At 36.3% G+C, this 17039-nt stretch overlaps 1 protein-coding gene across 2 annotated transcripts; it reads left to right on the forward strand.

Annotated features, from left to right (window-relative positions):
* The first annotated feature begins 339 nt into the window (after window positions 1-339).
* Window positions 340-16157, forward strand: LOC105058442 (uncharacterized). 2 transcript variants are annotated; one of them, XM_010941384.4, is made up of 15 exons: window positions 340-639; window positions 3230-3318; window positions 3693-3759; window positions 3862-3977; window positions 4195-4261; window positions 4391-4439; window positions 5584-5669; window positions 5798-6060; window positions 6148-6203; window positions 9112-9197; window positions 10702-10794; window positions 12101-12566; window positions 12697-13229; window positions 15247-15478; window positions 15589-16157. In XM_010941384.4, exons 1-15 carry the CDS (start codon window positions 463-465, stop codon window positions 15846-15848), a joined length of 2640 nt encoding a protein of 879 aa, XP_010939686.2. In that variant the 5' UTR covers window positions 340-462; the 3' UTR covers window positions 15849-16157. The 2 variants fall into 2 exon arrangements, with proteins under 2 accessions (XP_010939686.2, XP_010939687.2); XM_010941385.4 differs by having other exon boundaries at window positions 12101-12557.
* Window positions 16158-17039: the final 882 nt, after the last annotated feature.

Consider the following 17039-nt stretch of genomic DNA (forward strand, 5'->3'; position numbering starts at 1 on the left):
ATTTGTTGAACAGGAATGAATATGCTCTAATTATTTATCCAAAATATTTTTTAATAAATTATTTTTTTACCATATAATTAATGATATGATTTTATAACCCACACGAAATGTGCGGGATAAAAAACTAGCTAATTGAGAGCTTGAAACTCGATCATTTTTGCCGCAAACAAATTAAAAAGAAATCCCGAGTCCAAAAAGCCAAACGAATTGCTGCGTTTGCGGTGGAGTTGTATCAAAAAAAAAAAAAAAAAACCTAAACCTCTTCCCTTCCCTTCAATTATTCACGTGCACCGCACGTGCCTCGTGCTGGCGATCAAAGGGCCAAAACCCTGACCCCGAACCCCTTTACTCTCGCTCTCTCGACGAGTCTGAGCCCCACACCTAAATCCTTCCGCCCCCACTGTCTCCGCAGCCTTTCGCCGCCGGCGAGACCGGATCCACGGAAGCGCGAGCGCGGCGGTGATGGGCGGCGGGCAGAAGCGTGGCCGCACGCAGCGGCGGCACTTCAAACAGAACCGGGAAAACGTCTGGAAGCACAACCCCAAGAAGACCCACCTAGATGGCCCCTCCACCGACGACTCGAACCCCTCGTGGGAGCCCTTCGCCAACCAAAACCCCGGATTTGAGGAGTACTACAAGGTAATCCCATCTCTCTTCACCTCTTGCCAATATCCATTGTTGGTGCACCGAGCTTAGGTTCCTTCCAGATAGTTTTTTCGAGTTATCTGTACAGATTTTAAGCTCCATGGGCGTGTTGTTGATTCTTATTACCGCTTTCAGAATTAAAATGTTTTGATGATTTTCTAAAGTTGCCATCTTGTTTAAAGTTTTGATGGTAAAGTTCATACGTATGTAGTTATGATGTCCAAAGTCATTTCTTATTTTTTTATTACACATATTGTGAGTAATAGAAATGTGGCACGGGAAGCATTTCTAAGCTTCGGTTTATGGTTTTTAGCCAATCCTTGCATTTTGTAAACGAATTTGGAAGCATTCTAACATAGGATTGTTTATGATGGTCTGAAATATGATGGAATTGCAAGTGTGAATTTCAGTTTAATTGCAAAAAAAGATCATGTCTCAATTTTTTAAGGCAATTCACCGAGTGCCATTAGCTGGTAGCGGGTAGGAATAGGAGTTTCGGGTGTAAACAATGCAAACTTGTGGGCTGATAGTGTCACATATTAACCAGCCCAATGGCTGTGCTCATGGTAGTGGAATGACAAGTCAACAACAGATAATATAACAGGTCTATGAGATCATATTTAACAAATTGTATAAGTATATTTTTCATCTTACTATTGTAATGATTTTGACAAGGCAATATTTGAAGATATGATGAAGATGAAACTAGAAGAGAAGTTGAATGTTTGCCAAGACTTGTGGTTAAGAGATCATTTTCGCACCTTGGTGCCTTTTCTATTAATTGATCCTATGTAACCTAGGTTCTTTTTAAACACAAAGAATTAAGGAATTATGCTCGAAGTTCTAAATTCATAAGTCATAATTTTGTATTAGTGATGGCTTTTCCCATGATTTTTTAGTTCTCAACTTGTTATGAGCAATTATCTCCATAACTATTTTGTCTTCTTCAAAGTTGTAAAAGGGCACTGCAATTTTATTCTTCTTTTTACTTTAGTATTTCTATCAATTAGTATCAAGGTTCACCAAATCGATGATGGGAGTTGTACCAGTTGGTGATTGGTTCAGTTCGGTAGTGGTACATATGGTACCTTGCTGAGGCATACCAAAATCAGGAGGATAAGGAGGGGATGGAGGAGGAGAGGGAGGGAGAGAGGGGGAGAGAGAGTCATTCCTCGTTGGCAGCAGCAATAGAACATAATCCTAGCTGTGGAATCGTTGTTGTTGTAGAACCCTATCTGAGCCATTGTCATCATCATGGAGCCATTGTTGTGGCAACACCGTCATCGTCATAGAGCATTGAGAGAGAGAGGAGAGGAAAGAGGAAGCTCAGGAGAGAGGCATTGAGGCAGAGGAAGAGAAGGAGAGGAGAATTGAGAGATTGGGAGAGAAAAATTGAGAAACAGAGAAGGGGGGGAGGGAGACATACCACATCGGCGGAACCTTAACCCTAGACATGGAGTCGCCATCGTCGCAGAACCCCAACGCTAGCTAGCATTACATTGAGAGAAGGGGGAGAGGGGAGAGAACGATTAGGAGAGGGGAATCGAGAGAGAAGGAGAGGAGCATTGAGAAAGAGGGAGAGGGGGAGAGCGAGGATAGTTCATTGACAGTGACGATGTAACCCTAACCCTAGCCATAGAGTTGTCATTATAGAAGTCTAACCCTAGTCAGCATTGTTGTCATGGAGTCATTGTTGTCGTGGAGCATCAAGAGAGAGGGGAGAGAGGAGAGGGAGATCAGGAGAGGAGAATCGAGTTAGAGGAGGAGGCGATTCAAAAGAGAGGGAAAGGGTCAGGAGGGGTTTTTATGAAAAAGGGTTTAGTTCAAGAGTCGGATTGGGCCAAACCCTCATGGTAACCAATCGGTCTAGTTTGGTATGCTTAAGCTGCTCGGTGTGGTATAGTTCGATGATCATTGATTAATATTATTCTATATACCATGAACAAAATATATGCTTGTTTTTGAGGAAAATCAAGTGTGTGCTATATGGGTAGCCATTGTTTCAGACAAGCATAATGATCTAAACGCATCATGGTGTCCTAATCTATCTACAAGGATAGTATTACAACTTCTAGCATCCAAGGATGCATTAGTAAATACAAAACTGCTGGACTTGAATGTTCCAAATTGCTGTTTTAAATTAGATTTGATGATATTATTTTTGCTAAATTAGTTCTTTGAGAGTTGAATGGTTGGAGCTTGAAAATGTTATTGAAAATAACCAAGTTGCTTAATTACATATAAATCAATTCTTATCAAATCTGATTTTTATTTTCATTTATTTTTGAAGGAGACATCATGGGCTAGTGTTGTATGAGACTTTTGAGACAATATCTAAGGAAAAGCTTGAAACTTTTAATGCTGGATGATTTTCTTGATATTCATTTGCATGGTTGGTCAAGTAGTCTAAGAGGTAATATAGTATTACTTTTGGCTTGATCTAGAAGCTTTTGATACTTTCTATCCACAATCATGGTTTGAATAGTACAGATACATAATACCACAAATTGTTCTCTAGAATTTCTGGGTACCACTAGTTTTGTTCAAATTTGAATTATTTAAAAATGTCTAAATTTGCAAATAGGAGCAAGGTATTGTGCCTGAAGACGAGTGGGAAGAATTCCTTTCTTTACTCCGGAAACCGCTGCCAGCTGCTTTTAGAATCAACGCCAGGTAATTTTGCATTATGCTCGCTATATAGGGTTTGTGCTGTAATTTAGTTGATGCTGGCTTTGTGGTTTGTTCTGCTAAACTCTTTCTAGCGAAGTATGATTCTTCATCTGCATCGTAAGCATGAAGAAGTTCTGTTGTATCTTAATTTCTTTCTATGCGTCAATGAGGAAGCTAACTAATAACATTAAAATGTAAATATTAGTGCACGTTTCCTGCTTTTGCACAGCTTGCTGGCTTTTTTTCATATTTCTTCAACGTTTGCAGATTCTCTTAGTAGAACTTTGAGATCTTAATGCCCACCAAGTTTATTATCTTTTATGGGGTTTGGTGCTGCTGCCATTGGGTAAAATAAAGTTTTCTTTAACTTTTTGCAGTGGCCAGTTTTTTCCAGACATTTTATCACAGCTGGAAAACGACTTTATGAAATCCCTGGAGGCTGAGGTGTCCATCCCCTGTATTACATTGTTTGATATACATGCTGGAGAAGTCATTTATTTTTGATCCCCCATTGATTTATTTTTTGGTCATTTTTGTTGTTGGCAGGTTAATGATGAACATGAAATAGAAGCTATTAGACCTTTGCCTTGGTATCCTGGGAATCTTGCCTGGCATTTAAATTTTTCCAGGATGCAAATTAGGAAAAACCAGGCACTTGAGAGGTAATGCTTGGAAATCTACTTCATTTCTTACTGCTAAATTATCTATCTATCTATCTATCTATCTATATATCTATATTTGGTAGTTAGCAGCATGATTGCTCATTAAAAATTTGGTTGCAATTTTCTGTTTGTAATGACTTTGTGAAAATAGATAACTAGTACTGCTGACAACTTGACAATCCCTGTTGGATCATGCATTTTCTTTGTTAAATTTCAGGTTCCATGAGTTTCTAAAGCAGGAAAATGAGGTTGGCAACATAACAAGGCAGGAAGCTGTTAGCATGGTGGGTATTTTCTTCTAGTTTTGTATTAGGATTTCAATTTGAAAATTTGACATGTTACTTTCCATGGAACAGTTTCTTACTCCTGGCAATTGATCAGAAAATATATTTAATATTAAATAATTGCTGCAGGTACCTCCATTGTTCTTGGATGTACTTCCGAATCACCATATTCTTGATAGTAAGCTGCTAATTCATTTTTTTAATATATTTAATATTTACAGTTTCTTGATAGGATGCAAACAATGACATCAGCTGTTGATTGTAACTGTAGCTATTGGCCCTCATTACTTGAACAGCATCTTGATTGTACAACGAAAGGCATCCAAGTAAAATATCACAGGCATCCATCAGGACCAAACAGCATCTAACATAATCTTTTGCTGACCTGCAAGCTGAATATGCAAATTATAGACCCTAGCAAGTTGCAACCACTAACCATGGTTTGATTTTCCTTGGTGAGGCAATTTAAGCTCTAGGGTTCTCGACATGGTTAAGTTTAAGGCCCAACCTCTTGACTAGCTTTATAGGAACCAAATTATCCATGCTCCCACCATCAGTTATGATGGTATTGGAATGTCCTTTGCACCCCCCCCATTGTATGGAAGTGCCATCCCTTGTCTGTTTAATGGAACATTGTGCCATTAGATCCAAAGACTCATTTCCTGAATCACTCTTCACGGTCGCATATGGGATTTCATCTTTTTGTTCTTGAATGTCATCTGAGTCTTCTGCTAATGCAGTGATAGTTATCCTTCCTAGGCAGATGCATTATATCAAGGATTGCTCTGACAAAGAGTATTGATGGATACATGACCATGGACAGTGCACCCTTAGGATGGCCTTTTTTGGGTTATCTTTCATATTTACTCAATTTCTGGGGGTAGGTTATGTGATTCAGCTCCAAATCCCCCAAGATCATTGATTTTGATTCCAATTTATGCTCTAATTCATTAATCCAATTATCAAACAATATTTAATTGTTGTTTGCCAAATTCCTCATGATTTGTCAATTAAACACAATATTCCAACTGGATTTTAGACAGAATAAGGGAAAAAGGGAGGGAGAAAATTTACATAGCTAGAATGATTTTTGAGCCCCAAAAATAGAAAATCAAGCCTTAATCCCACAAGTCAATCTTACTAGGCAATCTTCCCTTCTCCCTCATTTTGTTCCTGCCTTACAATGGTGGAGATTGCTTTGCAATTTTTTTTTCACATTTGCAGTTACATATTTCATGCCAGATTCTGTTAATTTTAATTTTGATTTTAAAATTCTGCTTACTCATTTTTCAAGTTTATTTTGACTGTTTTGATATTTGCAGTGTGTGCAGCTCCTGGATCCAAAACTTTCCAGTTGCTTGAAATCATACACCAATCGACTCAACCTGGATTACTGCCCGATGGGCTGGTGCTTTACTTTTTCCCCTTTATCTCCAATCTAGTTCTTATTCATAATTTATTTGATATCCTGATTGAATTAAATCTGAGTGTTGGTTTTTACTGTTGCAATCATGATTTCTATGTTTCATAATACAGGTAATAGCAAATGATGTTGATGTTCAAAGATGCAATCTCCTCATCCACCAGACAAAAAGGATGTGCAGTGCCAACTTGATAGTAACAAATCATGAAGCTCAGCACTTTCCTAGTTGCACTTTAACTATGGATTATATGGAGACTTTCAGAGGAGGACAAGAGGAACTGAGAGCAAACATTTTGCAATTTGATCGTGTTTTATGTGACGTTCCTTGCAGTGGTGATGGCACTCTGCGTAAGGCTCCTGATATTTGGAGAAAATGGTAATCTTTTACATGTCCACCTCTTCTTGATATGTAATCCTGTTATTCTTTGAATTAATGTTCTTGAGACGCATGAACTACCTTCAGGAATGCAGGAATGGGTAATGGTCTTCATCGTCTCCAAGTGGAGATTGCTATGCGTGGTAACAAATATAGAATCATTCTCAGTTTCTTTATAAATATTCTGCTTCCTTAAACTAGACCTTCCACATTTAATATTTATTGGCTTCCTATAATTTTGCTGTCATTGTTAGACATGGTGGAATCATGTGTTTTCAATGATGTGCAGACATCTCTTTTGTGTATTAGCATGCCTCTTGCATGTGCAAGGTATTAAATCAATCATTGTCAGCAACAGGCCACATGCAATTAATGTCCGAAAATAATATTTATCAAATATTGTAAATCATAAATGATTTATATATAATTATTAAACAAATTAATATTTTATTATTATCTGTTTAAATAGTCAAAAAATATAATTTATCTATTAATATCACACCCTTCACATTGAGGGAAGGTCTGGAGGACAGAGGTGGAAAGTTTAGTAATTAAATAGTTAAAATACAGGCTTGATCACTACTTGTCTTGAAAGTAGCAAGATATTAACTCATCTTCAATTAATTTCCTTAATATGATAATAGAAAAGTTTATAGAAAAGGATAATGGAAAAAGGGGATGGAGATTTGATTCCCCCCTTTATGGATGGGAATAATTGATTTGTTGGTGGAAAGAATCTTATAAATGCCAACTAGGATGCACGAGCATGCGAGATATTTACTTAGAATCGTTTCTTAAGCCTGTGAATCTATAAATGAATCATGAATGAAGGTGTCTTCCACTAACTAGTTGATGGATGGAAATATAAAACTGTCTCTTTTGCATATTGTATATATGTGAAGCAGATGCTACTTTGAGTTTGACTTGATAACATGGAACATAGAGGCAAAAACTGCTTCTATTTTGATTTTTGAGAAAAGTAATTCTCTGGGTGCATGTGCCCATTTGTGCATCTGTGTGTCAATGCATGTGTGCACCTATTCAAGTTTGTTTGTCTTGTTGAAACTTGCTGTATTTGTTGTAAAGCCATTATCTGCCTTATGTAGCAATGGTGTTGACTAGATTTGGGCCTAAGAGGTTCAGTGACCTTGATAATGAGGTTATCACGTACATTTGATGTGAGTTTTTTAAAGCCATTATTGATGAAGCTACTCCTTATTTCAGAGAGAAAGCATAAAAGTTTTGGTTTGCAAGTGTAAGCGAGAAAGACCCAATAAAGATTAGTTCAGGAGCTAGTAGCCTTGCAAACTTGAGATAATTACAAGTCATTAGTTTCTGAATTTACGTTGGAATTTATACAAAATTTTGATTGCTTATTGCTGTTTGAAATCATGGTTAGTGAACACCCATGCTTTCATTAGACAAGTGTATTAAATTCCTGATCCGTTGCCTTTATGAAGCTTTTTCACGAGAAACAAAAGTTTTTGTCCAAGGAGATGAGATTGACAAAATTATGATTATCCATTTTTTGAGAAGTGGAAGCTGGACAGGCACTTTTGCTGTTCTAACCAGGAACTAGCAAATTTTCTACCAATGGATTAGAATTAGGGCCAATAAGTGATTGTTTATGTTAATAATGATGATGATATTGTTGTTCTTCTCCTCCCATTGAAGGATCTGTGTATGCTAAATGGTAACTTTAAATTTAAATTTTTATTTCAAAGTTTTAATTAGTCCTTGTTTAGTTATGGTAGGAATCCTTAGTTTAATCTTAGTGCTTATTTAAGTGTCTTCAGCTGAATTGCTATACATAGGTACCTATCCTAAGATGTTTTTCATTTGTTGTTCTCTTTGACTGAAACAATCATATGTACGTCATCATATGACACAAAAGGGGTGGCAATTTACTCCGCCCCATTAGGTATCCAACCCGACGTGACCCTGATGCATGTTTTACCTGGTCTGTAGTGGATCTGTGGCTGGTATGAGGAATGGTAAAACTTGCCCTGAAACTGACCCCACCTGGATATATATAACTTTTCACAAATCCCCTCCCCCAGGCAAAAAAAAAAAAAAGACTTATATGCAAAAAGAAAAAGAAAAGAAAAAAAAAAAAGATTTTTGTAGCTTTACCAGTCCTGATCCATCCAACGGTCCAACCTGCCCCGCCCCGTCCCACCTCGAGGCGAGTACGAGATGGGTACGGGTAGTACCTAACCCATACCCAACCCTTTGCCATCCCTATGACATGCTTATCCTTTTTCAGCTTTGGGTTCATATTCGGTAACGACACATTACAGAGGTTCATTTATACTTGTCATGCTTTGCTCCAGCTAGAGGAATCCTAATCTACTCTGTATTTTCTTTAATCTAGATGTGGAGTAGCAAAAGCATTTTATTGTAGGGGTTTTCTTGTCCCTAAGTCTTATCTACAACCTTGACTCCTTCCACATTTCCACATCTTTCCACTCTTTGATAAAATGCATCCGGAGTAGCAAGATAACTTTATTTTGTATTCTCACCCCTCAATTCTCGCCAATTTAACCCCTTCAGCAGTCCCTCAAAAGTATTACATAATGAAATTGCTGATTAATGCTGATTTGAACTTGCATTTTTGATGGATCAAAACTTCTTTTGCTTCATTCTGCTTTGCAAGAACAAATTGATAAGTTTATCTAAAACAAATGAATTGTTGCTGGATTTGGACAGGAACTTCCGTACTAAGTGTGCCTTAAATCATTTAAGACAACATCTACCATGACACCACAATAATGCTTCACAGCTTTTGACACAGATCAGCAACTTCTTCTGTGTGCTTTTTTTTATACTGCACTTTACCACATCAACTGCAGTTATTTGCTTATTGCATGTCCAAGTTTATCTACTTCATCGTATCTTTGCATCTAAATCTGAAGCTTCTTTTCTTCCGAAAGTTGTCAATATACATATATTAAGTAAACAGAAGCAAGATGATGACCATGAAGAAAAAACTTTTTTATATCATGATCATCAAGGTTTAGGCTTATGCCAGGATTGTATTGCTGTTTGCAGGTATAGCTTTGCTTAAAGTGGGTGGAAGAATGGTTTACTCTACTTGCTCAATGAATCCAGTTGAAGATGAGGCTGTTGTAGCTGAGGTTATTTAATGTTTACTAGAAAGATATTATGTTACTAGGTTTTATAAATTTAACTAGCCAACACAAGTCTCATTTGCTAATATTGTCTTAGTTCTCTCATTTTGAACTTTTGGGTTTTTCCTTCCTACTATTTGATGACTTTTTTTTTTTAATTACATCCTGCGCTCAAACATTTTATTTGCTTATCTTTGTTTAACCACCAGGTTATTTTAAACATATAAAAGTAAAACATATAAGTTAGTAAGAAAATTTCATATAGTTTCCACATTCCACTCACATATGAAGAAACTATCTTAAGTACTTGTGAAAAGGCCTACTATATTTTTAGCACATTATGATGATATCAGTATTTATTATGGGCTAATGTCTGAGCAATATTACTATATTCCTAGTAAATATAATCATGTCTTGGTTAGATGGTAGTACACTTTTGAGCACATTCACCTTTTAAATTTTTTGACTTTTCAGCATTTGATTTGCTGTGTTGCTATTTACTTTTCTCTTTTAATACCCATCACTACTAGTTATATTTCATTTTGCAAGATTTAGAAGAAAGCTCAAGTTTCCAACCACTTCGAAGGGACTTCATTATAGTAGCTTTCTTGGTGCATAACTAGCATATATCAGATAAAGATACCTCTTATTCCACATGCTTCCCTCTTATTCTAAATGCATGCTATGTTCACCCTTTTTTTTTCTCCTGCCTTTTTCGTGAATAGTCTTAAAACATTGGGGGATCAACCATTTGGAATCTCGAAAGACTAAAAAAATATATAGTTACTAAAATTTGAAAAATTACTCAAACTCTAAATTAGTTAGAGATTGGTGGTGCTACTATGACTTGATGATGGTCAACTGTACCCTTCATTACAATTTGCATATTCATTGAATCAACTTGACTGGTCTAGTTCAATAGTCAAATATATTTATTGTCTGACTTTTGAGCACATGTCAGAGTTATGTTCTGCAAGATTGTCCTGAAGAGTTCTTGTTGTTTATTTGTTAGGAATATCAGCTATATTTTATAAGCACACCTATCCTTTTGATAAAATTTCCATCATGTATTCCTAATTAATTTGGCAGGAAGATGTATACAAGTTTTTTTTTTCTTTTTTTCCTTTTTGCTGATTTTCTATGAAATTGATAGACTCAACTTATATACTTTCATGATGTTCTTTGATTTGACTCACTACAATAGCCAGCAATGACATTGAATTTTCATGCTGTTGCTTAAATTTTTGATGATTGTTAATGATTTGAATCCTTAACCAACTTTAATATTTTTTTTGAAACCGATTTCAGTTGCCTTGCCTTATGCTGTCATTTACATCATCTGATTAGTTTCAGTGGTTTCAATGTGTTCGGCTTTTTTTTTTACATGTGTCTTTTTCCAGTACTGGCTTTTCTAAATGTTGTTTACATATGTTTGTTTTGGCTGACAGTTTTATATACTTTATCTACTTTTCTCTTTGTAATATTGGTCGTGCGTCTTGTATCTGTCTAGATTCTTCGGAGAAGTGGAGGGTCAGTTGAGCTTGTCGATGTCTCATCTGAGCTACCTGAATTGATCCGTCGCCCTGGTCTTAAGACATGGAAGGTCAGGTTCAAACTTGGACTTATTCTGCCATCACTATTCGTTTGCTTTCTGAAAGTACTTTCTTTAATGATGATGTTAAGAAGTAAATACTGGAATTTGGGTTTTGCATATTAATAAATTACCCAAGCTCGACCAATCCATGAGGATAAATGAGTTTTTTCTTTTAGGAAATATAAGTTTGGAAGTAATTTTTGACAGATGGTTGGTTTTAGTATGACTACATGGGCAACCATCTCAGTCTTAAACTTGGATTAAATTTTGAGCTTCCAAACAAGCTAATTTATTGGAACACTTAATCTGGAGCCATTGGAACATGCTATCACCAATGTTAAGGTGGATAAACTGATATGACAGTGAAGTGGTTGCCTATGTATTCTTTAGACAATTGATCTTCAATTTTTCTGCAAAATGATTTGGATGGAAAGTATTAAAAAAATCAGAAAAGGCATACCAAGAAGATGAAAAGTAAAGTATTATCATGAAATATGGATTAAATTCAAGTTCTGTTTGATTATAAGAACCATCTGTTTTCTATCTTTACACAAAATGTTAAATCTTTAATAAAAGATCTATTGATTCCAGTATCAATGACGGACCATCCAAATTGAAGATCCACATGTTTATTTGATCTCTACCTCCGGAAATGCCTAGAAACTGAAAATCATATGTTTCAGATGTCTCTAACTTGTGCATTTATGAGTACACAATGAAAGATATCAATTGCATTGGTCTGGTAAAATACATAATAGGGCAAAGAAGATTGAAAATCTACATTGATCATGTTTTACACATCATGAAACATGGATAGTTTTGAACCTGTGGGTTCCAATGATTAGATTATAGCAACATATAGCATCATGCTATTAAATTATCCATTTTGCACATGATTGATGCTTTTGGTTGGAGACCTCCAAACACATGATGGTGGCATCCAGCACTTTTTTGTGTGTGCATATAACATTTGACATTTTGGATCTTCAATTTGACGGTTTATTGTTGGTTTTGAACTTCTGATTTATTAAATCTCTTACCAGAAGTTTAATGTTTAGTGTGGTCCCTCTCTCTCTCTCTCTCTCTCTCACACACACACACACATGCACGCATGCATGCTGACAACACACACATACACTGGTGAAATTTCAATGCATGCATTGCCTATATGTGTTGTCCTTATCATACTTGCAGCTTGAAGGCCTGATTGTTTCTTGCCTAGATAAGTATTTTTTGGATACTGTCCCATTGAATTTTTCCTATATTTGTCAATGAAGATGTTTCTGCTTACATTTTATCAACTCTAACTTCACAGGTAAAAGATAAAGGTCTTTGGCTAACTAGTTATAAAGATGTCCCTATCTATAGGAGGAGTGTGATATTACCAAGCATGTTTTCTTCTAATCAAAGCTGCGGAGGAAGACCTGTGTCTTGTGATGGTGCTCAAGAGGATGTAGAAGTGCTTGGTGGTGCTACTGGGAAGGAGAATGTTACCAATCTGAGAATGAGAGATCAGGATTATGAAAGCAAAGAACATGAAACTCACTCTGGGAACTTGCAAAATAATAAGGTGCAGGCTGACACTGGCGAAATTGCAAATAAAATGCAGGAAGTTTCCAGCAACAAAAGTCCAGCTGCTGAGGAACCAGATGGCAATTCCAAAGTTGAAGTTTCAAGTTTTCCACTCGAGCGCTGCATGAGGATACTTCCTCATGATCAGAACAGTGGAGCATTTTTCATTGCTGTTCTTCAGAAGCTATCACATTTGCATGGTAATTCAGGTCTAATTACTTGCTCTGTCCTATAATGTTCTCTCGGAATAGCATCTTTTAGCATATCTTTTGCTTTGTTGCATGATTGCCATTACAAAGTGAGTTTGCTTGACCATTGTTTCTTTTTGCACTCTTCCAGCCAGTCATACAAAGCAGTCAAATAATATTAGGAATAAGGTATCAACAACTGTGGATTTTATCTGTAAAGATGAACATGAGGCAGAAATAAAGCCATCTGAAGATCTACATCACCAAGCTGTTGCTGAAGCAGCTTCCAGTGCCAAGTTAATAGGTGATCAGTCAAAAAAAAATTCAAAAACTAATAGTATGCATTCCGAAGTTAGGAACTCAGAGGAAGTGATTGCTTGTGATGATGGGGAGACTGGCCAAGTGGGAAAGAAAGATGTAAAGGGAAAGTTACAGATACAGGGCCGGTGGAGAGGGGTTGATCCTGTTGTACTTTTCACAGATGAAACTACTATTAATAGTATAAGATCCTTCTACGGTATCAATGAATGTTTTGCCCTTGATCGTCACCTTGTGACTCGAAATAGTGATGCTAATCATGTGAAGAGGATCTATTATATATCAAAATCAGTTCATGATGTCCTCCAGCTAAACTTTAGGGTCGGGCAACGGCTTAAGATAACATCTCTTGGCCTTAAGATTTTTGTAAGTGTTACTTTCCCATGCACATATTTTCTCGTTTCCTTCTGAAGTGCATATTAGATTCTACAATTCCTTAATATAATTATTACTGTTTATCAAACTTCTGAAGTCTGAACTCAATTTTACCATTCTAGCAAATAGCCTACTGTGTTTATGTTGCAGCCCTGATGCACTTGTTCATCAAGGCACTTGTGCCTTCGTCTGAAATTATCCATAAATAGAACTGAAATTTTGACTCAAATTATGAGTTGTTATGTATTGTTTTGGATGCTACCTAATTGACTCTGATATTATATTTAATATAAAGCTTGGAAATAGATGTTGGGTCTGTCATGGAAGTGTATCCTTACATCCGCCTGTGTCGTAAAACCTGCGCAATTGATTATGTTTGTCAGTTAATCAACTAAAACTATAGTTTACCTCCTGTAGGCTTTATAATAATGTTATATTAAATCCCATAATATGGTTTAATTTACTGCTCCTTTCGTAGTGCTTCTTCAGAGGACAGAAGCAGTGCATTGATTTGTTGACATGCAAATGCTGGTTTGACTGCCTTGCATTTTTATTGACTTGTGCCTCTGCTGTTGTGTGGGTAGTAGGCAATGAGAGGTCTCCTTTTGTATGCAATCCTTCTCACCCCCAAACATTGCCCTCTTTCTAAGTAGCACTAAGTTTTTCATCTTATCATTTTGCATATTACCCTTGGAGGGCACTGTACTTTTGTTTTAGTTTTCCTTTTCAAAAAATGACCTCATGGATTGGTTATGGGCTTGTGTTGGTGACATTTAGAAAAATATCAACCCAGGAATTCCCTTATCTCTGTCAATTGTTGTGCTCTCTCTCTCTCTCTCTCTCTCTCTAGTGAAACTGATTCAAGAGATGGGACTGTTAACAAAGAAAGATAGACATATAGGTGTGACTGGAAAAGGAGAAAAACAATGTGCATTCTAGTATGTAATATTTTGTATTTTATATGATGCTGATGAGACCTGTTACTTCTTTTCTTATGTAATTAGGCTGCTCTTTTTTGGGTTGTTTGGGAACGTACCTGATGGGTATGTTGTGTCATTTGGATTTTACATGTCATATATCTATGGAACTAAGTGTCTTCTTAGAATTATATTGGGATTTTTCCCTGTTGCATAATGTCTCTTGGGGCTGCAGTTTGATTTACCTTCATCAGTAGATTTTTTTTTTTTTCCCCTCCCACTTTCACTATCTCAATTAAATGGATTTGATGGGTTCTAGCCATCTTGTTCTTCACCCAAAAGAACAAGAAAGGGGAAAAGTTTATACCTTGATAACTTGATCATCTATTCAATGTTCTAAATTTCACTCCCAGACTTACCGCATTTAATTTTTTTTATGGAATAATTCTGTTGCATTTTTGTTTTTAAGTCTCAATAATTTTTGGCACATAACAATTTTGTTCGGCAAAATGCTCCACAGAAACTTTGTGATTTATTATATTCTAATTCATGGAAAATCTATATATATATATATATCCCCCCAAATAACAATATCCAAATATTTGAATCATCATCAATTCTCTTATTGTAGGGAATGTTGTTGGCAAACATGCATCACACACATGCATGTTTGCTAGTATATCATAAAATCACGCATATGGACAGCAGAAGGTAATTTATGATAAATAAACCTAGCATCATATAGACATCATAGGAAACAAATACCACATATAGATGCAGAGAGAGAGAGTTTCAGGTGTATATTAGTTGTAAAGATCTCCACTATATAGCTTTTATACTTGAGTGCCAGACCATGGCTAAAATTTAAAAAGATATACTTGAACAAAAATCGGCATACTTTTTATGTCTAGGCTCAAATAAATTTCCTTTGCTTATTGTTTAATCGATAAAGGAATTAACAATGCTTAGATATTTATAAACAAAAACTTTCAACTATTCTATTTGTCCCTAAAATCTTGATATAACTATGATGTTTGAGCCATTACGGCAGCTGATTTCATATGATTACATATTCTCTATGATCAAATCAGGAGAGACAAAAACCAAAGGATGGCTCATCACCATGTTCATTCCGATTATCATCAGAAGGATTACCATTGCTGCTTCCATACATCAGCAAACAGATCTTGTGTGCATCCTTAGTGGACTTTCAGCACCTTCTACAGTACAGGACCATCAAATTCGCAGATTTCGTTGATGCCAGCTTTGGTGAGAAGGCTTCAAATTTGATGTCAGGTTGCTGCGTGGTGGTGCTTAATGAAGGTGACTATCATATGTCTCATATATATGCTCATTTCTTGACAATCTTGGAAATATTTGAGTAATTGGATTAGCACTCTCTTCATGAGGAAAAGATTGTGCTCTGGTTGCAGGAAATCAAATAACAGATAATATTGTGGCAGATGCCTCGACAATTGCCATTGTTTGCTGGAAAGGCAAGACTAATGTGAGCGTCTTAGTCTCGCAATTGGATGCTAAAGAACTACTTGAAAGGCTAGCTGTGCGTTTTGGAAGTGATGGAGGCACACTCTTGGAAGAAAATGAGACCAATTCCGAGATTGATACATTAAAAAACTCTGAGGATGCTGAATCGACAGATGGCTTTGAGATGGTTGATCAGGAAGGTTTTTGAGCAAAAGTGATTAGACAAATAATGAGGCAAGAAGAAGATTTTGGCTTCCGGGAGCCACTACTATTGGTATGTAATCCTGGTTTGTGTATGTCTTTACATGAAATTTTATTTTTTTGCAAACAATCGAAAGCCAAGCGTAAGACCGATACTATATATACATTAGCCACTCTAATCGAAATTTTAGATTCTCCGGTCTATGTTGGTTTGTAGAGCTTTCAATCTTGGTCTTGATTCCAAAATGAGGCAATGAAGAAGATTTTGGCTTGTGTAAACGGTTATTCAATAATTCAACAGTGAGTGGGTTCTTCATACGATGTTTGAGTGGCTTACATTTTTAATTGTCCATTGACAATTGGAAGTGTCATATGAAAAACTATATATATATATATATATATATATATATATGATATGTAAAAAGTGATTTTTGAACATAGTGTTGTTGTGTGGTTATTATTTTTTCCTGATCTAATGGATAATTATGGCTTTTGTGGCATCTACTACTTTCTCTAACAAAAATGTTGTCTGAATTTGGACTAGATAATAGCCTTGCGGGTCTGGCAACAGTGTCTCTGAGGGAGCTGTTGGCTATTAAAACGTTGCAATTCGGATTAGGTCCATTGGTTATCCGACCACTCGATGGTCCACGGTGGTCCCATAACCAGGAGTCCTTGGATCACGTCGCATGTTGTGATATGATTTGTGATATGATTGGGAGGTGTTGCGGTCAATCTCTTATTGCATCCATTATCGGTGAAGAGCATTGTAAAATAAAATCTATACTGATTGGAGTTGTATCCGATAGAAATTCTTCGATGTTTAAATCATTAGGGAGTGGTCAAACAGAAAGTAAAAAATGAGAAGTGACAGAGTATCAGTCTAGAAGTATCCTATCAATATTGTTCGTTTATCTCTTTTTTATAAATAATCTGTTAGTAACCGTTTGTAACGGTTAAACATATGGATCCTGCTTATTCCGACATTATGTGATCATGAGATGAATGGTTAAGGTCTTTTGATGATCATGGTATCGATCGTTATGTATTTTCTGTACTGATAATTTTTGATATACCGATTTTATCTCAATAGTCTAAATACGTCGACTGTATGTCGGTGATTGTAGAAATCCGAATGACCATCGATCTGTGATTTCGATATACCGACTGGCCATCGGTTATGAAGTCAGTTGAGTCA

This window comes from Elaeis guineensis, chromosome 15 (genome assembly GCF_000442705.2).
Source record: "Elaeis guineensis isolate ETL-2024a chromosome 15, EG11, whole genome shotgun sequence".
NCBI classification, from domain to species: Eukaryota; Viridiplantae; Streptophyta; class Magnoliopsida; order Arecales; family Arecaceae; genus Elaeis; species Elaeis guineensis.

What these genes read in the sequence shown, in the direction of transcription:
- LOC105058442 (XM_010941384.4), top strand. Translation starts at nt 463, where the DNA reads ATGGGCGGCGGGCAGAAGCGTGGCCGCACGCAGCGGCGGCACTTCAAA. An exon ending in AGTGGAGATTGCTATGCGTG is followed by an intron (nt 6,204 to 9,111) that starts GTAACAAATATA and finishes TGCTGTTTGCAG; the next exon opens with GTATAGCTTTGCTTAAAGTG. An exon ending in ATGAGGCTGTTGTAGCTGAG is followed by an intron (nt 9,198 to 10,701) that starts GTTATTTAATGT and finishes GTATCTGTCTAG; the next exon opens with ATTCTTCGGAGAAGTGGAGG.